Genomic DNA, 24,450 nt, shown 5'->3' with positions numbered 1-24,450 from the left:
ATGCTTTTGTAAGCTTTTGAGAAGTATGACCGTTCCTTCTCTCGCCTGTAAGTCACCCATTACAATAAAACATCATAAAACATGTAACTGAGAGACCATAAAAAACAAACCCTTACACAAAACACACTTCAAGGCAAAATTGCCTGCACACTCAGAAGTGGAAGTTTCTACTTCTGCTGTCTAGTGGCAGCGAACGCCCTGTGCATCCCCTGGCTCAGGCCGGCGTTCGGCCGCATCCCGGCTCCCCAGCCACTGCCACAGACACCTCTACTTCAGAGCATCACACAAATGGCAGACACTGTTTGGGTTTTCCCCAGCCTCCTGATGAAGGAGGAATTTTCCTAGGGGCAAAATTCCAGTTGGACATGCAGAACAGTCACTTTTCACCTTTCTGCTAAGATGAATGGACGTTTGGCCAGGGGAGAGGCTGCCGGATTCAGCCCCTGCCTGGCACGGCAGCAGTGGGTTTCCCTCGCACAGCTCACGCATCCGGCGCTCGGATGCATTAGCATTTGAGGGTTTTCCTTCCCTCAGCTGCAGATACTAAAATCAGTCCTCACAAATACAGGATACGACAAGGCTCTAATTAGAAGCAAGTGACATCAGCCTGCTGCACATTTTCACAGTTTTTAAAGACCAGGCTGGAAGCAAGAACGGTCCCTTCTGACACTGAACTGAGAGCATTTTAATTTGCTTAATGACTCTACTACTATTTTGACTAAAGCATATCTAGCTAAATAAAAAGTTTTAAAAATGCTCCCTTGATGCAGACACATCAGGAAGTGAAAAACTCAATTTCAACAGCCATTCCAACAATTCACTGTTAAATTGAGCTTTTCCTTTCAATTTAAAGTAAATTCACTTGTCAAACAAATTCTTGCTTTGCCTGCCTTTCCTGACAAAATGAAGTGCAGGATCTTGCATTTTTTCTTCTATGAAGTTAATGTGTAACAAACAGCCTTTACCTTCGGTTTCAGCAAGGAAAGCACTGACCTCCAAGTCTTTTACAGTTTTTCTTTAGTTCTAGAATTGTTTTTGTCTTGTCTGAATACCCTCCTTACTGTTTAATCATCCTTTTTAAAATGGATTTTTCTTTGCTGGATACCAATTGTGCATTTTATAGCAAAGGTCTGTTTCTCTTCCTCCTTAATGTGTGCCTTTACACTTAGCCATAATAAAACAAAAGCTTGTTTAAACATCTCACTTTATCAGGGAATCCTGAAAGCTCTCCACAGAGTCCCTACTTCATCATTATCTACTGCTCCAGAAATCTTTGTATTTTAAATGTAATTCAAGCAAAATTATACTAATAGCTGTGCCATTTACTCTCACAAGATCAGTTATCCTTGTCATGATTAAAATGCCAAAAAAAAAAATTGCTACCTTTCTACTACACACAATGAATAAAACTTCTGTTGTGCCTGCACTTTGCTGAATTGACTGCTGTCATTAAGGACGATACACAGCAATCCTCTTTCAGAAGAAACATCCTCGCATCAAGCAATACAATTCTCAAAAGAAAAGATCCTTTTCACTGATGTAAAAAGACTTCATAGCTAAGATGTGCTCCCAATCTTTCTGCTAACACATGGAACAAACTCGAAAAATCAGTGTATCGGGCCTGCCTTGGATTCCACAAAAGCACTTGATTGCAGAGGAGCATAAATTGTGTTTGGAAACTCAATGGAAAATAAATACATTATCAAGAATAGCATCAACTACACTCGGAACCAACAAAGACCGCATGCAAGAGAGAACAACTACCATCTCATATGTGGCTAATCAAAAATTACTCCTAGTTTGATGGCCAAGACGTCATGGGGTGCCATTAAGCACAACATACATGATGCTGATGCTTCTATTATCTTCCCGTCTTTCATAAGCATTTTAAAATGTATTTTAATCCCGTATTTTTAAAACAAACTGAAGCCAATTGCTTCCATCTGTTCCCCTGGCTCTATGTGGCACTACCAAAGTAGCATCCAAATTTCACCTAAAAAGGTTTACGACTTACTTTTTTTTTTTTCCCCTGATTGAAAATAAAGCAAACTCCCCGTGACCTCATTTAAGCATTCTGCAAGACAGGTCACAGCATCCTTCTGGTATCAAATAGTAAGAATCAAGCTCTAATAGTAAGAGCCAAGCTCTATCATACAGGAGTTGTTTGAAATAAATTAGACCCCAAACTACATTTGTGTTGTCCCCCCTCACCCCCAGTCTTGTCTAGGATACAAAAAGTAGACCTTTTCCTGTACGGATCCTTCCAGTGGAGGACTGCACAGCAAGAGCAGATTCCACTAGACAGTGTGCTCCAATTTCCATCTGACATCAACAGTAGGCAGATGGGGATCCCCAGACAAAATACGTACTAGAAATCTCTTGAATTCTAGATGTAGGAGGTACATTTCTCTCTATAATTTCTTACAGCTGTTGTAACAGAATCAGGCAGCAACAGTTGCCCAGTTAACATCCAGGCTATCAGGAGTTAGAAATTTCATATAAATTAATTTATTGCAAAAATTAAATTCAAGGAAACAATCTTCGTAGGTACAAACGCAGCACCTTCAACTGAAACAGTTCCTGCGGTTTGATATACACTTTCTAATCAAGGTCAGAAATTCAGAAGAGCCAATAACCCAGAGGCACCATCACCAGCGATGCAGGGGAACCCACAGGGAAGTCCCTGCCAAATGAGGAAGTGCAAGCAGTGCCAGGGACCAGATCTAACCCAAAGATAAAGTTATTTCTGCTGCTAGCACTTGTTGGGCCGACACAGCAAGACTGCGTGCAAAACTGAAAATATGGCAGCCAACACACTCATCCCCACTGGTCCTTTTTTCAGTTTAACTCTCAGATGAAAAACATCCTTTCTCTGCAAAAACATCATCATGTGAGTCTTTATAATAACAGCATCACTTGTGATTTATGAGGTTAGTTAAGAATCTTGTAAAAAAATCCCAATATAACAAAGAGACTCAAAGCAAAAAATTTAGCTAGCCAAGTGTTTCTGAGAGAAGACAGTCACCTCAGGGGAAATGACCGAAGATGTGTAACAACTAAAACAGATATAGAAGCTGCTAGGACGTAATCGTGAGAAGCAAAGCTGCAATTGAGAATTATAATGACAATCACACAACCACCCCACAATTCCTGAGCTGCTGCGTCTTTCTGTACATGCATCCTGATTGTGAGTGAACCAAAATACTTAACGTATTCACACTCTGACTGCTCTGCTCACTTCTGGTTTGTATTGTAAATACTCTTCTTGCTTTACAGGTTTTTTGGTTGGGTTTTTTTGGTTTTGTTTTGTTTGTTTTTCCTTAACATTCATTAAAGCATATTAAAATCATTATTTTTCCATTTACTCTAGATACAAGAATTTGACTGCATCTGTTAGAAGGAAGAACAAGCTATCACAACCACATCAGGAGGATGCAGTGTGCTTTTGTCTCGTTTGCATCAATTAGGTCAAGAGAATACGATCAGTGGACCCGTCCTGTTTTAACATTATCGCAGCATATCAGGCAAGCACATAATCTCTAAAAAGATGTCAAGGAACGTACAGCTTAATTCTCCAACTCTATTCCTCTAAACTTAGTTGTTACAAATTTAATGACCCAGGTTCTTCCATGGTGTCTTACAGAGTTAGCCCCACGAACATGGATATAATCACAGTTGGTGGCAGACTGCAGCTGGAAATACAAAGTATTTCAGAGTTTGTGCAGCAGTTCAGAAGTTTGGTATTGTAAATAACATAGTCTTGATTTTAAGAACTGAACAGGCTTAGTCTGAGCTTTTGGATATATGAAAAGGTAGTTTACAAGTATTGAAGTTTCCTTTCCATATGTGAGCTAAGGATTTTGAAGCACCCTAACAGTTTAACATCAACAATGGAAAAACAAATGGCAAAAGATGCCGATTAAAAATCTGCACTGCAAACTCCTACCAGTGTTGTAAATTCTATTTATCAGTCCAGAGACTGACATTTTGCCTGAACAGATAAACAAAGCACTGAGTTGAATGGTATTTGCCTGCAGATCAAAATGCTGATTTTTAGAATCAGTTTTACACTCTTTACTAAAATATCTCCTATTCTTTAATACCATGTTTTTTAACTTCAAAGGAGATCAATTATTTTAGCTGTTTATTGATATTACATTTTACTGCAGAGAGCATCCATTTTATCTGCAACTAATCCAAGTGTGATGAACCTCTATTAATCCTTGCAGAGCGCCTGCGAGAGAAGAGAGCACTGCCCTGGGGCAGTGGGACCTGCATCTCTCGACATGCCTTATGAAATTGGGCAAGCCATTTATCTTCTGCTTCACTTTTCTCTTTCTTTTCCCCCCTCTGCCTTGTTTATTCAGGCCATAGCCACAAGGAAACAGCAGCCAGTCTCACCATTAGTATTAAAAAGGCTAGTAAATCAGGTCTTCTCCTCACCTGGGGTTCAGTGCAGTGCTGGGATACAATAAAAAAAATAAAAATGAAAAAGAGCCATTTGAGTGCTTACTAAATCTGTGAAATTAATATACAAATATTTGTAAGAGTTGTTCTTTCTTCCTTCAACTCAGGTACCTGCTTTCTACTCTCAACTCCAATATTTACTGAAACAGGAAGATATCAGTGAATAATTAAGTCCATCTTTGCCATTTGATAAACTGAAAAACTATGTACCAGGACATGCATGTGCTAGTATATACATACAAAGATACAGAGCAACTGACAAAAACAGCTAATAATGCAGTCAGGGACTAAACCTCTTCATTAATTTGGAAGCTAAATTATGGATGCTTATTAAAAAGTTGAGAGACAACGAGTACAAGGCAACAAGCCTTCACTCTAGTTCTCGCTGTTGTATTCCTGGACGAACACCGACAGCCCAAACCAGGGGGAGGGAAGCTTTTTCTTCCCACTCATTTCAAGGACTCCCGATTGCACAGCAGGCTTAATTACCACACAACTAACTACAGATCCTTACCTGTGGTGACAGAGAGGAAAAACAATCTCTCTTGTACACATCTATCAGGGAAGATGTTCTGTCATTACCTTAGTGGTACGTGCCCGCACCGCCCAACGGTGCATGAAATTCTTCATTTTAAGAAATACAGAGGCATTTTGCTTTGCCACAACAGAGCATCAAGAATCAGCCATGCAGCAAGAATTGGCAACCGCCCTAAATACTGCCTAGTGCATCTGCTAAGCGGGACGCTAAGTGCAAAGTTTCTCCTTTTTAATATCCCTGCTGTGAGTTGAGGTAAAAGAGAGCCTTAACAGTCCCACTGACGTAATATCCATGTGGGTCTTGTGACTTGGAGGAAAGGTCACTGGACTGAGCTTTCAGTTTTCCTCTCTGTGAACCGTTTCAATGCTACTTTAACATTAAAACGCATCAGGCACTATTGAGGGTACATAGCTGACCCTAAAAGACACCCTTTGCAGCACTGTAACGGGTCCTAAACCCACTACATTTTTTAAGGCTCCTGATCAACTCTTTAGGTTCACGTGATTAATCAATTAAAATATAACAACTCCACCTTTCTCAAATATTCAAAAGGAATGCATTCATCAAAAACAACCAAATAAACCAGAAAGTTTCTAAATGCAGTTGTATGTGATGTCTTGTATTCCAGAAAAACACCGTCAAACTTTGCAAAAAGCGGAAGACCTCTCACTTTCAAAACACATCATTCCCTCAGGCTGAGTCACACGCATCTCCAGCTTTAAAAAGAGGAAAAAAATCTAAAAATCCTCTCTCCTACGAATCTGCATGAGAAAGCTTAATTTGTAGCTTTTGAGGAAGTTGGAGCACTGATCACAAGCTTCTGCAGCATAATTATAGTTACAGCACGGCTACAGAGCCACAATAGCACAGGCACGTGAGAAGCATTAAAAAGCAGAATTATGGCAGGAAGTGATGGAATAGCTCTGAATGTCACCACTGAGAGAAAACCAGAGCAAGCCACAATTTCCCTTGCCCCAGGATTATAACTAACAAAATTCTTAAAGAAACTTGTACTGGCAAGGTTTTTGGTCTGCTCAGCTGAGGCTAAACTGAGTTGCCACTGGGAGAACTCAAACAACGTAACAGGACGAGGGGTAATGGGCACAAGCTGGAACATAGGAAGTTCCAACCAAATATGACAAAAAAACTTCTTTACGGTGAGGGTGACAGAGCACTGGAACAGGCTGCCCAGGGAGGTTGTGGAGTCCCCTTCTCTGGAGGTTTTCAAGACCTGCCTGGATGCAGTCCTGAGTGATGTGCTCTGGGCAATCCTGCTTTAGCAGGGGAGTTGGACTAGATGATCTCTAGAGGTCCCTTCCAACTTTGAAAAATTCCACGAAATTCTCCAAGAAAATTTGCAAAATATTCTAACAGAGAATTACTGGAGCATTATGTTTCTTCAATTTACTTCTGCTTATCTCAGCACTGATTTTGGTTTTTTGGGTGGTTTTAAACCAAATATTTTTGTTTGCAATGTCAAACTATAAATTTTCACAACAGAGACCACTATTTCAGGACCTGCATTATGAACTATCTACTTCTGCTCGGGAAAGGCAAGCAAATACCCATTTTACATGGCTCCTTTCCCATAAGCAGGGCATTTCACACCAGCAAAAAAAAAAAAAAAAAAAAAAAAAAAAAAAAAAAAAAAAAAAAAGAAAAAGGTAGAAAGCGGCAATGCAGAAAATATCCAAACTTTATTAACAAGTAATGAACCTCATTTCTGCATTCACTTCAGGTTTGTTTTTCACTCCTAAAACATAACATGAAACTAACACCTAAACCCAACATCGGCCAAAAATAATGAATAAAATTTGTTTTGTTTGTGCAATGGTAATACTGTGATTGGAATTTAGAAATCAGTAAAGCTGGGTTAGTTCAGCATTATCAAATGAAAATGTTCTTTCTTTGTTTGTACTTACTTTCTTCTGCTAGGAAAAATAAACAATATCATATTAATTCTTTAAAGGAAACAGACTCAGTTTTCTTTAAAACAAGATTCTGCTTTTACAGGTTGAAGCCTACTCTTTTTTCTCTTTAAAGGAATTATAAACTAATAGCTAGAAATTATAAATACAGTATAAACACACAGCTAGCAAAACGAATGCATTACAACTTTCCAAAGTACTTTACTACTTCAATAATAAAAATCTACGAGAGAGCCCAAGGGACTTTGATAACAGTGGAATTATTGTTGCCATTTCTGTTATAGAAGTTAGCATCAGCTACCTTTATGTAGCACGGCTGCCACACTGTCAAAAACTTCTAGAAGAAAGGCGATAGGCAAAATTTAAATATTTTTAAAATGCAGCAAGGCAGTGGAAAACATAATGGTATTCTAGTGTTTTCTGTCCTGTTCTACCAGGGCTTCCAGAAGGGGTGAGGCCACAGTGGCCATATCCACCCCAGCATCCCGCTGGTGCCTCCATCAGGAGGCCAGACATCCATCATCACCAAACACACGCAAGAAGGAACAGCTGCCCCCTCTACGTTGGCAGCGTCCGGGGAGCCCTGCAGGGAGCAGGCGGCCGTGGCCCGGGGTGTCTCGGGGCTGGGGAGGGTGAAGGACAAACCAAATACCCACTCTGGCCGATGAGAGGCACTGCCAGGCGCTGTTCAGAGGCAGAAGACTGGGACGTTGCTGGAGATAAGAAAAGGCAAGAAGGTCAATTGCATTCAAAGAGACTTCCCAGCTCCTGGTTTTAAAAGTGCATCTCAAGCCAGTTGACAAAAGCTGTGTTTTGCTGATCCATGGCTGTGGTGCTGCGCAGGCAGCCCAGGAGGGATGCAGGCACCCACCACCCACATCATTCACTGCTAGCTACCTAAGTCCTGTTTACTATCGCCTCTTGTTCGCTGGAGAAGACTCTCAGTGTCCTTTTCCCTGTGCCTCCTACTCGTCTCGTTCCTCCACCTCTCCCAACCCCACCACTCCCTGCCCTCCAGCTCTAGATCTTGCTTCTGCAACTGAGCCTCAATGCTTCACCCACTACCTTGTCCCATTGTCTCCCCTTCTCTCCATCTCTTCCCACCTATCCAAGGGCTTTTCTCTCATCTGCTCTCACTCCTTTGAGCACTCAGCTTCTTGCATCCAACCTCTTCTACTTCTCAACAAGCAGGACGAGTGGAGGACAGAGGGAAATTGGAGGACAACATGGGCACAGCAGGAAGGAGACACACAGGTGTGGCAGGAGATAGAGAAGAGGAAACAGTCAGATTAGGAAGAATTTGGGTCAAGAGAGGGTTATGAGGAGTAGTGAAAATACATGATCATACAACAGGGGAGACATGGTACATAGCTGCCCTAGATTTACACTCTCCGTAGTCAACTTCTAAAAGCTTATGTTGACAAAATATCTTCCGAGCTGGAGCTGCGTCCTGACCCAGTTCCAGGACACTTAAGTGCTTTAATACTGCTAGTGTTAACAGCTGCATAATAAGAGTATGGGATTGTATTTTACACCGGTAAATGATTTCCCCATCCGTCAATTTGTCAACATCAAGGTACAGCAAGTTACACACCCCACGCTCAATGCACCAAAGCCTCAAGATAACGTTATCTTCACACAGACATTGCTATTCTCACATGAGTTACACAATCATGTTAGGATTTTACTTTCCATCATGACAAAGTTGTTTTAAATCCAGCGTGCGGTTTCCTGATATTGTTCAGTATGTGGCATTTCAAACAGCTGTCCCAGCACCACCACCCCAGCAGCAAAGAAGTGTGCTAAGAGTGCAAAGAGCATGAGAGTTGCAGAAAGGACAGTAATATAAAGATAAACATCTGTGGAAACACAGTACAAAGCAGAGACTGGGGGTGACACCATCTAACAGAAAGAGCTCCAGAAGAGGACATCTGTCTACAGCCATGACTGATGCTTTCAACCCGACCTGGCCCATCAGGAGGTATGGGAAGTGCTGCTAACAATCAAGCTAGTATTGCTATGATGAATCATAGCCACATCAAGTTAATACAACTCATCAGATCCTAATTAAACCACTCTATGTTGCTAATCACTCTGTGTATCTCAAGTGGTCTTTTGCAGCATGCCTGACTCCATTGAGGGTGGGCCAATCAATTCTCTAATGAGTCCTCACTTTGCAAGCACTTGCGCAAATGCTCTGTGGACTTTCATGCAGCCACAGTATATAAAATTAAACAACAACAGCTAAATTTGGTCCAGTCTTCCGTTATCTTTTCTTCTGATGGTGCAGAAAAGTGTCTGTGCAAACACACACCCCGGCAACTCATCAAAATAAGTTTTGTAAAATCAAGCTGATCAAATATCTGCTCTAGTGGGATTTACCTATATTCAGCTCTCTAATTGCTTCTTTCATCTTTCCACATGAAAAACAACGCTTCATCTCATCTCCCAAGATTTGTTAGCTTAGGAAAATTAATCCCTTTCACAGAATTTGATAGGTGTGGATCTGTATCACTTATAAGACAATGAAATATGCATCGTTCATAGCATGCAGTAGAAGATGTCCACAAGATGGGAGAGAACAGACTGAGGTAAAACTGATACTTTCCTTCAAACTTCTTTTGCATTTGCCTGCAGTGCATCAATCACCTGCCTTCTCACCAGATATATAGAGTTTTTACTTCATATGAGTCAAAGCATTCTCTCCTCCCCCCCCCTTTTTTTTTTTTAAATTGAAGCTCTAAGTTCACATTTAGCTTTCATTAAATCCGAGCGAGCCTTCTGCTGCTCTTGTTGGAGTTAACAAGACCTTTGCCATTAACGTAAATGCTACTGAGTAGAATCAGTTGTATATGATGAGATTACTCCCTGTAATCCCAGCATATTTCAGTCGAGCGCCAGAAACATCACACTTTCCTTTCTCACTGGCTCCTTGCCATTCTACCCACGTTTTCATACCTGTAAATTTTCCCATGGATATTTCTTTCCTGTAGGCTGTACTAACCTACCAAAAAAAAAAAAAAAAGAAAAAGCATAAACCTTTTCTATTGTTGAAGCGTGTAAATCCTTTTAGCTTGATCTCACCAAATTAATATAACTTATTAAAGTCTTACAGCCTTATGCCAAGTCTTATCCTAGGCATCTTTAGCTGAGGCTCAAGCTTGAACTTGACCCATGAATTATCGAATTGGTCATTTTGAAATATTGGCTACATATCTTGCAGTCATTCATCTAAGATAAGAAAAGTCTTATTCTGAGATCATGACAAAGAGAAGCTGAAAATGTGTTTCTTTGCCACAAGATAAAAACTCTCAGACTTTAAAAGCTCACGATTTGTCTACTTTTTTCCTTCTGTTAACCAAAACCCCATGTGTTTATGATCACTTGGGACACAACAGAATTATGAATACTTCCATTAAAAACTCAGCATGTTCTTGTGAGTGCCACCATGAAAAGTACTTCACACTGTCCATCTATGCCAACTGTGACACCTATCAGCAACTAGACCTACTGTAATTTTTCTAAATTATTAGTAATGTGCTCCAATTTACCTGAGAGCCTGAATGACAGACAAGGACCCTGAGATGCCAAGCGCAATGGAAACGCCTAAGAGAAAGTCTTCCCCCTCTGTTGGCTTCACTTGACCATTCATGTTTCTACTGACTTTAGGAAAAACAACACTTTTCCCTCTTTGCTCTCCGTACCCACCTTCACATCTCTCAAAATAAAATGAAAGGCCTTTCACAAACACTTCCTAGATGAAAATCTAGGGGGAGAACAAGTTCACTTGAAGTCTTCTCCCTTCTGTCCAAGTGACCCTAGATGCGAGTTAGAGGAGTCCAAAGCTCCCCGAAAGCAAAATCAGTGCTTCCATGCGTGCAGCACACTGACAATCTGGGAACTTCAAACACAAAAGCTGCTCTGCAGAAGTCTCTTTATCCATCATGTGTAGTTTATTTTGTACAGAGAACAGTTATTAAGACATTTTATATTAGTAAGGCCTGATTTAGTACTCATACTCAATATTCATGACTATTTTGTCAGACTGTATTAAAGGATTTAACCTCAAAATTCCCACGTGGAAGAGAGAAGAACTATCAAATGTCTTCGAGAGGGAAACTGAGAAGCATGGTTTAGGAGACAGCAATGAAATCAAGAGTTTGCTATTCAGGAAAGGAATAACTATTCATACAAGTAAAAACATTCATGGTTTCAATAGACAAGCCAATCTCCATTAAAACCCAAAATCTGATTATTGAAGTTTTCTCTCTACTTCACAATTTAATCACTAGGATAACAATGCTATGTAAATTTAATTTCAGCAAAATAAAGTTACTAAGAATGTCTATGCAACCCATGTAACTATATACCATTTTATAAAAAAGGACCAAGAAATAGATTACATTTCACTTTTACAAGTAATATGTCACATTTCTTCAAACTCAGTATAAATCTGTTCACTGTATTTCAAAAATTAATGAAAAATATCACCATTCTGTTCAATTTGTTTAATGTAAATTAGCATAAAGTATTTCATTCTTCATTGCCTCTTCCTGATTATATGGGAACATAATGAAAACTGACAGCATATATTGCTTCTAGGTCTCACCTTGTAACTACGAACTTAACTAATAAAAAAAAGAGGAACCAGATCCATAGAAGTATGTAAACTTCCGATTTTGAGTTAGATATATAAACATCCTAACAGTTCTGAATGCTTATATTTACCTTCCCAGGAAATGAAACACTCAAGGCACAAAACATCCATAAACACTCAAGCATCATGTGACAAATTGTAGCTAATTTTAATCATGTAAACAACAAGGGTCCATCCAACTGCACAATGAAGTAATTTCCCATTTAATTTCAGTCTTATTGAATCTCTAAAGGTAATTATCATTTAAAAAAAGGACTCTCTAATACTATTGCTAAAGAAAATACACCAGACAAGACACACGTAGCTCCATGGCACACTCAGTCTTTTGACCTTTCTTCACCAAGAAACCAACTAACCAAGAGAACACCTGTAATCCTGCTTATGGAAAAGGGTTTCAAACCTACTTCAAAATGGCACATATTCAAAAATGACACATGCAAACATCATTCCTGAATTTCAACACGCACCATCCCAGAACAGAGCTAGGAAAGGTTACGGATGCCACCGCTGTGCCGATGAGAGCACCCAGCCAAGGAGCGTGGAAAGCCCCCCTGGCTCCCAAGGAAAAGCGCACTGGCAGGAGTCTCCAGGCAGCCAGAGGAAGCAGGAAGGCAGGGACAGAAACAGGGCTTGCTCCCCAGAGAAGAACTGCCAGCTGTGACACGTGAGCCTTGCCTTACAGAGACACCAGGTAAATCCAGACTTCCTCCAATGCCTCAAAGACTCTTTAAAATACAGTGTTAACACTCTTCCGAAAAAATCGCCTATTCCTACGGAGTCTGTGCAGACCATCAAGTAAGATTTTTTCACAAATACAGCCTTGTTAAAGGCCATCACTACGCTCCTGATGAAAATTCACTCTCAACTTCTTAAAAACCCAGGAAATCACTATAGATCTACAGGAACGTGGGCTTAGCCAACCCAGACTGTTCATCATGCTGCTTCAGACATCAACACCCGTTCTCGCGCATCGGAGCCCTCGGGGGAAGGCATACAGTTGCCTGTAGCATCTCCCGCAGATGTTCCCCAGTGACACCATCTACACACCTTTCCCAGCCCACATATTCCCCCCATTCTCCAACCGCATTACCTGGGTCAACTGCAAACAGGCCTCCACAAAAATGCAGGAGACACACTCGGCAAGCCAGGACGGAAGAGGCCACAAAGGCCGAGAAACCCTTTGAGGTCAGAAAACAAGAACCTTGTAATTTCTCCATCCTGGATCCCTTCTATACGGAACTGAAGAACATTTGGAGCTTATTTAGTGTACTTCTTAACTGAAAATAAACACTGTGGTCCCCTCTTCTCAGAGGACCCTACACTTCTGAGAAGCTGTGATGGAACTGAATCACGCAGACCAATAAATGCTTCTTCCAGGTAGCATTATTAACATGTCTATTGCTTAATATTCAATCTTTCAACTTCTAATTAGTTAAAAGGTTAAAAAAAAAAAGTGACCAAACCCTTATAAGCAGTACTGAAATAAGAAACAAGTGCACAAGTAATACAACAGAAGTTTGGTATGGAAACAGATTTATGTTTCAAACTATACACTACAATGAAAAACTGAAAAAACAAAAAGACAAATACTTTTTGGACTTCATCTTAAGCACTGTAACACAAAATCAGACTTAACTGGCAGCAGGCAGCTACGTAACAATATCAGTTAGCTATACCTCTGACTGTGAAGCATAGGACTATCTAAAAGCAGAATCTCCCCTCAAATTCTGACATGCATCATCTACAGTGTCATACTTCTGATACATGCCAGGTTTTACATGTTGACACTTCACAATTACATTTTTTTTCCTGACAGTTCCTTTACTAGCTAACTCCAATGACAGATGACTCCAATGACAAGCCAGCAGAATAAATGGTGTCGTTTCTCTATATTTTTGATACAGAGAGTGAACTTGGTGCAACAAGCATTTGTACCCCAAGCAAGCGAAATACTGCCCTTGCAAAGTCACACCCAACCAACTTTACAGCTCCAAAGTAGCAGTCACACTCCTCCCGGAGCACACATACTCCAAAGAGCAGAAACCTCCCCACAACGTGCCATCGGTGGAAACGTGCCCCACGGGAGAGGTGGCCAGCAGTGGCTCTCGTCTCTGCTCCATGAGAGACCAAGCAGCAGGACTGCACCACCACTTCCAAAGCGAACAGCACCACGTTCTCTGTGGGAATCATCCAGGCTCAGAAAACAGCATGGAACGCAACAGGGCCCCCACAAAATCTGCTGCTGTGCAAAGAACATGCTCCAGAGCCCCTAGGTACTCCTTATGCATAGCGCCAAGGAGCTGAGATGCTCTGTTTAGGCTACTGACAGAAATTCTCTCGACAAGGAAAGCAACAAAGGAGGAGCAAAGTGATAGTTTGTATCAGTATCTCAAGTGATCATGGAAATCTAAAAAAAACCCCAAAACAACAAAAAAAGCACAAACAAAAAAACCCAAACACCTAAGCAATCAGTTAAGGTAATGAGGAAAACACTTGTATGCATATTCTCATTAAAACAAGCTATGTGCGAAACCAAAAAATCCAGCAACTATGTTACTAATCACATTAAAGAAACAACAAAACACTAATGTTTCTTCTTCCATGAGATACTTCAAAATTTTTCCAGGTTTTGGGGTTTGTTTTTTTTTGCATTGCTCAGAATCAAATTTGTAGAAAATGAAGAAATAAAAATGCAGACTCGGTTCTACAAGCACAGGTTCAAGCTTAGCTTTATTTCCTTCATACCACGAGCAGAGTCATTGTCTTCACTATACGAAACAAAATAACTTACTTTAATTTTAAGATAATTAAGAACACTATTATACACCAGTCTAGACAGACATTGTCGACTTAAGCCTACATTGCTTGAGAGGAGACTGGCTGTACAGCCACCATGGACTCATTTGGAAAGCGTATTTTCAGCCCAATAGGTTTTATTCCCCCAATGTCTCTTTGGTTTTAGGAAAAGCAATTCCAATTTCGAGACACAAGCCTTCTCAGCTACAACTTTTCTCCCTGCCTGCCTTCACTTTCCCCCCTTCCCTCCCCACAAATGAGCTATTAATTCCTAAATAAATGGAATGAGTAGCACTTAACTTCAGGAGCCACAAGGGTACGGTTGCTCCTATCTCCTGTTTAGAGGCCTGTTTAAACAGGAATTAAAACACTAAACACTTCTGTGGATTTAGGCCCAAAAAGCTCAAATCCACAAACAGAGGTCCTCGACCTCACCAGAGCGGTCCCCAGGGCGACTGCAGACGGACTGCACAGGCCCTGGAGAAGTACTCTGAAGATAAACACCATTTTCAGAAGTTTGCTACCGAGATGCAACGGCCTGAGTGCAAATTGGGAAACTCTCCCTCGTGCTCATCTGCTGAAACCCCGGAGCACAACTTCTGGTTTACACATGCCATCTTTGCGTCTCCCCAGCACCACTAAAAGCAAACCGCTGGCTCTGTGTACAGTCCGCTTTTAAAAATTAAGTATTTCTTTCAAGATGCGGGGGCTGCCGTGAACATGGGCTTTACTTGATCCAAACATCAACACGGGGGTTTGTTTTACAGCCGATTACCAGAAAACCTGACCATCTCCAGGTCAAAACACCCGCATGGCAATGCCAGAGGGATGCACATCTCCAGACCCACACCTCAGCTGCCACGTAAGATGCCATAATTCCTCTTAGCTCTTAAGAACAGCTTCAGCACCTTCCTCGTGAACGGCCTTTGATGTGTCTTTGAGTGGTGCACTGAAAATAGCACTCATGGTGCCTTTAAAGCATTAGTCATCCCTTTTTAAGACCGAGGTCACCAGCCCCGAGCACAACGGGCAGCCCGGGGCCGGCAGCACCCCCTCCCCCGGCCTGGGGGCCACCATGCCGCCCCTCACCGCGGCCTCGGTGGGACACGGCTACGGCCACAGCTACAGCGTCCCGCCTGGCCCGGGGGAAGCCGCAGGAGCGGGGCGGGGAGTCCCGACCCCCCGGCCCCGCCGCCCCCGGCCCCGCTCACCCTTCTTGTCCATGAGCCACATGAAGAAGAAGCAGGGCGCGAAGCCGATGGGCCCCCAGAAGACGAGCAGGGCGATGTCCCAGCCGCTGAAGCCGAAGGCCAGGCGGGCCGAGTTCTGGATGGGGCCCCAGCTGTTCCACACCAGGCCCTGCGCAAAGCCCAGCAGCGAGAAGAGCAGCAGCACCAGCCACCGCCGCCCGTAGACGCGGCCCGACAACGGCGCCAGACGCCGCACCGGCACCGCCGCCGGCACCACCGGGCCCCCCGCCGGCCCCCCCGGCACCGGCCGCCGCCGTTGCTGCTGCTGCTGCTGTGGCGGCGGCGGCAGGAGGGGCTGCCGCTCCTCCGCGCTGCTCCAGCCTAAGCCCATCTGCGGGGGCGCTGACGGCGGCCCGCCGGGGAGGGGGACGGGGGAAGGGACACCCACACTTCAACCCCCGAGCGCGGCGGCGCTGCCCCGGCCCGGCACAGCCGCATGCGCGGTCGGGGAGGGCCGGCGGCCGCCTCCTTCCTCTGCCGGCGAGGGGAGGAGGGAAGCGGCGCCGGGGAGGAGAAGCCGGGCCCGCTGCCCGCGGGGAGGGAGCCCTGCCGGCGGACAGACGCGGGCCCGCCACCTGCGGGGGCGGGAAGCCGCCGACGCGTCGGGGAGAAGGGGCTCGGGTCCCCGCGCAGCAGCCGCCGGGGGCGAGGGGCCGCTCGGGGGTCACGGGAGGGAATGGGGCGGGGGGAGCACCTGCCTCGGGGCCGCTGTCAGCCCGGGCTGCCACCGCGGCTCCGCCCCGCGCGGCAGGGCTCGGCGGGCCGGGCTGGATCCCGGGCCGGGCTCCCCCTTCCGTTAGCGAGGGCGGTGCCGAGGGGAGGCTGCCGGAGCCGCCTCGGAGGGAGAGCCGGAGGAGCATGGCCGGGGCGGAGAGCCGCCGTCCCCCCGCGCCGGGTAGGTGCCCCTCGCCCCGCCGCGCCCGCCCCGGCCTAGGCCCGCCGCGCTGCGGCCTAGCGCGGCCCAGCGGGCGGCGAGGCCCGACAGCGCGGCCTGTCTCCCTCCGGGCGGGAACGGGGCGGGGGGCGAAGCGGGGGCGTGAGCCGGGCCTCCATGCCTCTCCTTCGGCTGCTCCTCCGAAACGTCCCGGTCCGGCGCGGGCCCGTCTCCACCGCGGAGCCGGGCTGGCCCTTCAGCGGGTGTGGAGGGAAGCGCTGATAGAGGGAAGCACGGCGGCAGGGCTGCGCCGGGGGTCTGGCCTTTTAAAGGGAGAAGTAAATTGTTTTGTGCTGAGGTGGAGACAGACCAGCTCTGGTCTGAAATGGGGGCGGGGGGGAAGTAGGGTTCAGTTACAGCCTGCATTAAAATCCATTTAAAAATAATTCGAGTGAATATACCGTCATGTGGGCTACACTAAGCTCATTAGAAACTATTACCGTTTAAGTAGATTGAAGTATATATTCATTCCATTAGGTTACATATTTATCTGTACATCTACCATCTGCACTTGTCATAAATGTAATGGCTCGTATGCTGCATAATGCTGCATCTTCCCTGAAAAAAAATGAGGTATTTCAGTTTGGATCACTTAGGCGTTCTGTCACGAAGTCTGGAAGTTGGCTTGATAAACGCCCGCGTGCTTAACTGGGGAGACGTGAGCAGTGGGACCCAGGTGGGCTGGGTGCGGACTCAGTGTCAGTGTCACTGTTGGTGCTCTGGGCAGTGCACAACTGAGTTTCACACGTGGTGCCTGTCCCGCAGTTTTGCAGCCAAACCCACACACTCCCATGAAATCTTCCCAAAACAAACGGGCATTGCATTTTGTTTAGCCCACACAGCTCAGTTCGGTGGACTGAGGTTCAAATTAGAAGTTGTACTGAAGGTGCAAAAAGGAAGTGTATACCCACTGAAATCAGCAGAGCTATGATCAAAAAGAAAATGTGAATTTGTCTAGAAAAGTTCAGGAAATCCCCCCAAAAAAATAAAATTCATGCACAATTACAAAAAGGGGGAGACGGACATACAGATAGTAACAAACTAATATTTGAGCTTGCTGTGTACAACTGTAGTGGCCAAAATAAAATACAGTAGAAATATTGGACGAGATTCAGATTTGATCATGACCGATGCATATTCCAGAAGTGCTTTGGGGCTCCAAGGAAGATTAATTCCCTGTTTTACTAGGTCTTTTTCATAAATTACCAGCTCAGCATAGTTTAGCCTATGCCAAAATGTTCTTTCAATTTACAATGGCTATGTTACTACTATAATATAATTGATTTGGTGGCATTGTGCCAAAGACAAAGTGCTGTCATTTACAGAAGTAAACAAAGTGAAAAAATATTTCCCTCTTTGAATGTTTTTCAATTAACTGTAGTAATTGTGGGGGTTTCTTGGTTGTTCTAGTGGCAGGAAGCCCATCCAGAAATAAGGCAAGTGGGGCTTTGCAGTGTCCTTCAACTGCAAAACTTGCTCTTGCCTCTTAATACCTGCCTAGTAAAATGAAAACTTGAATATAAGCAGGATAACTCTTTGATAACTTACTCAAGCCACTTCACCTTACCATGGGCTTAAAGATATTTTGACTCTTGCGTGGGCCAGGAAGAAAGAGAAATTTCTGAGAAGCAGCAACAAAAGGAAGGAGTTGTCAACATAGGCTCAGAAAATCTAGGGTTATTTACTATGGACTTAATCATGATTTAAATAATTTATTTTAATTGCTTGATTTTAAATCGCTCCATCTTTTCATAGCTTCACAACCCATATGCGCATCTTTCAGTCATGGCCTGACCTTTTCTGTTCCAGCTATTTAATTAACACACTGTAATATTCTGTGTGAATTATTCTTGTTTGCAGGATATGGCACCATTTAAATTTGTTAATGTAAAGGAGCAGTGCATTGTTGATAAACTGTTGGAAACCAAATTAGCTTTATCTTGCAGCTAGCTGATTGCATTATTTCACTCATGGGCATAATACTTCCCTAAATATGCTAATTTCACTCTTTTCTCCGTGTGGTGACATTTTTACTGTTCTCATTACTGACATTTGTAATATTTGGGGTGGGGAAATCTTTTCTTGCTTTAACCTCATTATAATGTGGCTAAAGAGATTTGAATATTATCAGATGAAGTGCACATATATTCAGGCAAGTGGAAAGGTTATTTCATCTCCTGGCCCAGAACTTTCATGCCTGTAGCAGCACTTGCAAGAACTTAATGGTGCCTACATCCAAAATTGTGATACAGAAGCCCATCCAATTACTAATTGCCCAACCATGATAGCATATCCAATGGTAGGTGCCTTCATTTCAGACCTAAAAGCTCTCAAAGTGGTTGCTTCTCCGTATCCACGCCTTCCTGGCTGTGTCCGGCCTAAAACCTTCTGGAATTCATATTAGGAGGAGTTGGTGGCCTTGAGCTCTGATAGACTAGTGGTGATGGATAAAAATTACATGGCTGAAGATGTTATTGCTGCCAAATGCTCATCCCATCCCTGAGGCAGGCCTCGCTGATGCGCTTATGAGTTGGCACCTAGACTGTGCTGATTTAAGCGTGGCTTATTAAGATAAACCAAAGGCCTTGACAGGTTTGTTATAACCTTGAGGCATCTGGAGGGTCCATTTCACCTTAAACACACATAGCCTGTAATAGCTGAACCGAGCAGTCCAGGAGAGCGTCCCTCCCGTGGTGCAGCCCCCAGTTCCTAGCGCATTAGGAAGTGCCATTTGCTCTCTCCATTCATCAGGTTTTTGACAGATTTGCTCTCCATGTGACTTTCTTGGAAGAGACTGGACAATTTTCAGCATCCCCTTGTTTCTTATGCCTCTCTCCCAACCCCAACAACGCCTAACGTGTACTTTTACTTCCTTGTGTCAACTCATATCTCACAATCTGACAAGTAGCAATTGATTGCATACCCTGTGAAGGCTACAAGCATTTTGGCACAAAATGGGCAGGACCCAAAATTCATTCAAAGATTCAAAAGTGGCATTTAGCCAATTCTGAATATTCCTTCCAGCATCCAAAGAGAGACCTGTTTTCCAGGGATTTCCCTCAACTTCTAGACTTCAGCTGGAGTTGTGGCAGTGGGGTTTCAGAGCTGCCAGAAACAGTGCTAGTGTAGCAGGGAGCTGTAACGGTCCTCTTCTTTACACCCCCTGTCTTGAACAACACCTTTGAAGGTAGGGCTGTGAGGTGTGGGAAAATCCCGTTCTTCACTCGTCAAGTTTTGACATCCTTTTCCTTTTAGTTACTTACAAACAGGTTGTTCGGGATCTGCTCTGGTTTGGGCTTAATTTGGGCGCCTTCCAGTCTGTGTATTCTGTACCTTACAGCGTCTTTTCTCACCTTACTTTTTTATCAAGATAGATAGACTTCCAGCTCTAACATCATACAATGATTTCGTTGTGCTTCATGAAGAAAAAGGTTTTACAGTGCTTCCTTCTTCCTAGTGTCAACAACAAAAATACAGACACATCTTCAGCTGAACATTTTTATTCTTAAATTCAAATATCAATGTTATCCAGTGGGCACTTGTTTATGTCTTTTGATTGCAGGCTGTCTATAGCCACATTGCAAAGTGGTCATTGTAGTGGAGATGATTCTAAGGTTGGTGGTGAGCCAGACCCCATTGCAAGGTCCTTTAGGGAGATGTGGGGTAGCTCCTTTTTCTTGTGGAGTCTACCTTTGTGGTTGGCCAATGAAAGACATCTCACCAGATTCCCTGTAGACCACTCTGTAGGTTCTTCACTGTAGCTGTCAAAAGGAATATGCAGAAGACACACTTGACTTGAGCTTTGAGTCCATTTAAAGCATTTTGTACTCCATTTATGCTTGTTCTGCCATTCATCATTAACGATGAACATTTAGATGCTGATTTTATCTTCTTTGAGGGGAGATAGAAGCTGCATGATGTCTTTCATGCAGGCTCATTTTGATGGATACTTCCCTTCCTCACTTACACAGCTCAGGGTCTTAGGTATTCTTGGGGAGGTTATGTTGGAGCTCCAACCTCAGCAGACCATAGACCCTATGTTTTTTCTTTCATTTTATTCAGGGCTACCACGTGCAATTAACTGCAAACAACATCAATAGAGTATTTTGCATCCCAAAGTTGTGTTATGGAAATCCAGTTTCAAAGACTGATGGTTTCTTGTCTTGAAGACCTGAGAATGATGGAAATGAACCGAGTCACACAAGAATGTTAGGTTTGAGTTGGGAATACAGGGTGAAAATCTCCACCTGTCTCCTTGGGCTAGGACTGCCTCAGAGTAGATCTCATTGTCTCCGATGCCAGCGAGAAGAGCTAGTCATATTGCTCTTCTGCTGGTCTTTCCAATGTGTCTCTGGTGAATGTATTTCTCATTCCTGATCAGACTTTGTCATTGTTTTCCTATTGTCTTACATCAAAGCAGCAAGGAGTAACGTAATTATTGCTCTGATAAAATTAATGATGTAGGCATTAAGGAGTTTGTCACAGTTGGCCATCATACAATAGGTATGCCATGTGCTCACCACGTGAGTCTTCTGAAGACCTTGTCTGGGTAGGTGTTTGCGATCAGATCGATTTGAAGACACGATGATCACAAAATGTTTATTTGGAAATTTAACTCTCACATAATTCTGTATAGAAAGAAGAGGCTAAACGGATTATTTATGTGTCTCTGCTTTTCTGAACAGGGCCATATTATGATTTAAGAATAAATTATTCTATGCTTTGTGATCACAGACACAATGAGATTCTTAGGAATGTAGCGAGAGATTTTGATTTTTATTAGAGTATTTTATCAAGAGCGATGGTAAGGCAGTTTCAATGCCTTGGTATAAAAGTGCAACTTTAAGCTTTTGCAGTTTTATTTTTTTGCTAATGCTCAGGGGGTTATCTTAAATTTATAAATACTATGTGCTTTCGAAGACTGGATGTAGAAGACATTCTTGCTTCTAAAACTAACAGTGAATTAGTCGATGGTTGACATAGTGACATCAGTGTTTAAAAGGAATATGAAAATGTTGAAACTCCTCTACTGAAAGGACTTTTCCAGATATACGTTGACAACTACTGAGTTTTGGTACATTTTGCATATCGCAAGAAGCTTCCAAAATTCAGAGCAGCAGCACTGTCATGGTTTCTTCTAAAATTAAAGGTCACCTTCAGTCTTCAGAAAAGCAGATGCACCTGATGAGAGCAAAAGTTCATGCACATCTGAGTGGAGATTTGGGCCTGCAGAGTCCTTGATCTTCTCTGATATTTAACTCTTGGTGTTTACAGATAAACTTTGCAGGCAGTTGTTATTTGAAAAAGAAAAGAGAAAGAAAATCTCTGGAGGGAAGATAGCAAAGATATGTTGACACCACTAGCAGTGGCTTGTTGTGTTATAAAGTTGTGAAAGATAAGCTTCTGCATAACAAGGCTGTGCTTTTTTCAGTAAAACAGAGTTTCTTTTATATTTAATATTTATATTAAAAAACAGAGCTCACATTAATGAAATGTTAAGATTGAAAATTAAATTAGAAGAGCTTAGTCGTTCACACTTTGGTGAGCTGTATTAGGCTGAATTAGCTTACATTATGTACATATTACCTTAGCTCTACATTATGTCAAAGCAAGATTTTACATTCTTTATATGAACCCCAAGATTCAAAACATACACTGTTAACAGTTTTTCACAGACAAATTTTGTGTTGTTCCATGAGAACCTTTATAAAGAGAAATAGCAACTTGAAATAAAGGATAATCTAACTTCTGCTTGGTTTACCCATGCTGAAAGAGATGGAATGATGTAAACAGATGGAATAATTGCCATGCTTTTTGTTTAGTATTCCTATAATAATGGCAATTTCTGAATCTAATACCCTGAGTGTGCACATTGGTTATTGTGCACTTCAGAAACTGTTCTAGAGGTTCACATGGTGGTTCTCTCTGGTTTCTTTCAATTCAATAATTTATGTAATTCAAAAATACTTCTTTTATTCTTTTAAAGTATAATTTCATTCTGACAATTATGTCTGTAATTGACTCAGTCATTAATCATAATTTGTATCCTACGTAGTATAATAGTGAACAAAGTCATGTATACTTCCATCATAACCCCTTTGTGGATCAAATTCAAAAGGCTCAGTTGTATTATTGACTATTTATTACAATGGCTTATGGGAAAAAAATGTATTTTTAGAATACCGTTGACTATTATTGACTATTTACTACAATATCTTATGGGAAAATGGTGTATTTTAGAAGATGTAGATTCTTTTGTTGCTGTCATTTTGACGTTCTCACCAGTCAAGTTTGCAGGATAGGACAACAATAAAGTCATAAATGGTTACGGGTTTTGACAGTGAATTTTATACAGTGCATTCATCAGTTTAAGGAACAGAAATAGAAATAAACTTTACTTAAAACATGAACAAATTATTTTTTTCTTAGAAATATAGATGTTAGTTCCCTGATGTGGCAGTTCCCTTATTTTCGGTCATGATGTTATATTAAGTTTTGTATTAAATTTCCCATCTATTAGGAAATGTTGTGAGAAATGTGTATCAGTGCCAGTGGGGTACTGTGAAGGAACGGCTTTGCTACTAAATTTCTTCAGTGGGTGTAATTTACACCCCAACCAGGCAGAAAGGTGGAATTGTGGCAGCCTAACTTCAGGAAGCACAGTCTCTCCTGGTGGATATCCTGGTGGAAGGTTTTGGACAGAGACCATAGTCTTTTCCTTCAAAAGAAAATGAAATGCTGTTTATTTGACAAGTGCTGCAGTTGGATTATGTTTCACTTTGCTTTCCGCAGTTTTCATCAATAAATATACCAAATTCATTGGAAATACATTTAGTATGACTTCTGTCAGTTGTACATATCCTAATTTTCCTGGGTTGGGGGGGGGTGAGAGGGGAAGAGGGTATTTCAAATGGCAGAAGACGCAGGCAGGAGCTGTAAGGACAAGGAGGGAAAGGAAAGAATTTCTACTGGAGGAGAGCTGAGGAGCTGAGGTCATTCAACATTTGGTTAGTTATCTGGAAACCGACACGACTGCTTTCTAAAAGTGCACTGCAGGGCGGGAGGAGAAGAGACAACAGGCAGAAGCTGGCCAGGGGTTCAGGAAGAGCTCTCTAGGAAGAGCCCTGGGGGATTTAGGAAGGAATTTCATAAATGTATGCTTGAGATGACACGCTGCCATTTAGAGCAGGGGCTGGGAAGGCCCTCCCAGTGCTGTATTCTGGGCACAACCTCTTACCTCCAGCCCTAAGAAGTCTGGCAGCTATTTCCTTTTCCTTATCGGAAGGACAGTTTGAGGTTTGAGGGCATAACCCATGCTCTTATCTTACTTCATGTCTTGAGTCACTCACAGTTACTGTAAGTAAAACTGTACAGTGCTCAGCCCTGCCACAGCACGACTGGAAAGTGGGTACAAATACAAATTCCTGTTTTGGCCTCTTTGTTTTCTCTTGTTCCCCCTCCTCCGCAGCAGCAGACATGGAGGGTAAGGAAGGGAGTGTTGGCTTCAGGCTACCCGAGTAAGCTTCAGGTGCCAGTCTCACCAGTGCAGAGATGGGTTTGACCAGTCTATCCTGAGAGGCTCCATGCAACTGCTGATTATCCTTCAGTAGCCAAAATACCTATGCAAATCTAGGTTAGATGCCCCCCAGGTATGCTGCGTCTGCAGTATTGACATTCCCGGAGCCAAAAATAATAGTAACTGCAGTAACTGGTCAGGACATAATAGCTAGATGTTCCTGCGGTATTTCCTGAAAGCTACTCGTGTATATTTAGATGTATTCTGTTTGCCCAGAGTAGGCTGATTACCGTGTATGACGTTGTAATCACATGCAGATTATTTAAAGTTGTTTTTTAATTTACAGAGTTAATGTACTGTGAAA

The 24,450-nt window shown here is 42.8% G+C and overlaps 2 protein-coding genes across 3 annotated transcripts in view; one reads left to right on the top strand and one right to left on the bottom strand.

The window, feature by feature from the left end:
- SLC49A4 (solute carrier family 49 member 4) overlaps window positions 1–16,096 on the bottom strand; it is a 66,020-nt gene extending 49,924 nt beyond the window's left edge. The window contains exon 1 of the mRNA XM_074593716.1: window positions 15,598–16,096. Coding sequence (XP_074449817.1) covers window positions 15,598–15,967 — 370 coding nt within the window. The 5' untranslated portion in view covers window positions 15,968–16,096. The remainder of the gene's footprint in view (window positions 1–15,597) is intronic.
- An 83-nt stretch (window positions 16,097–16,179) lies between these two features.
- The window catches only part of HSPBAP1 (HSPB1 associated protein 1), a 38,682-nt gene continuing 30,411 nt past the window's right edge, over window positions 16,180–24,450 (top strand). The window contains exon 1 of one of the 2 annotated variants that reach the window (XM_074593718.1): window positions 16,180–16,531. In XM_074593718.1, the coding sequence (XP_074449819.1) occupies window positions 16,495–16,531 (37 nt within the window). In that variant the 5' untranslated portion in view covers window positions 16,180–16,494. The remainder of the gene's footprint in view (window positions 16,532–24,450) is intronic. The other variant, XM_074593717.1, reaches the window with a different exon arrangement.

The sequence above is a fragment of the Larus michahellis genome, chromosome 7 (assembly GCF_964199755.1).
Source record: "Larus michahellis chromosome 7, bLarMic1.1, whole genome shotgun sequence".
Classification (NCBI taxonomy): Eukaryota; Metazoa; Chordata; class Aves; order Charadriiformes; family Laridae; genus Larus; species Larus michahellis.
The sequence above is the reverse complement of the archived record's forward strand: the minus strand, read 5'-3'. Positions and strand labels throughout refer to the sequence as shown.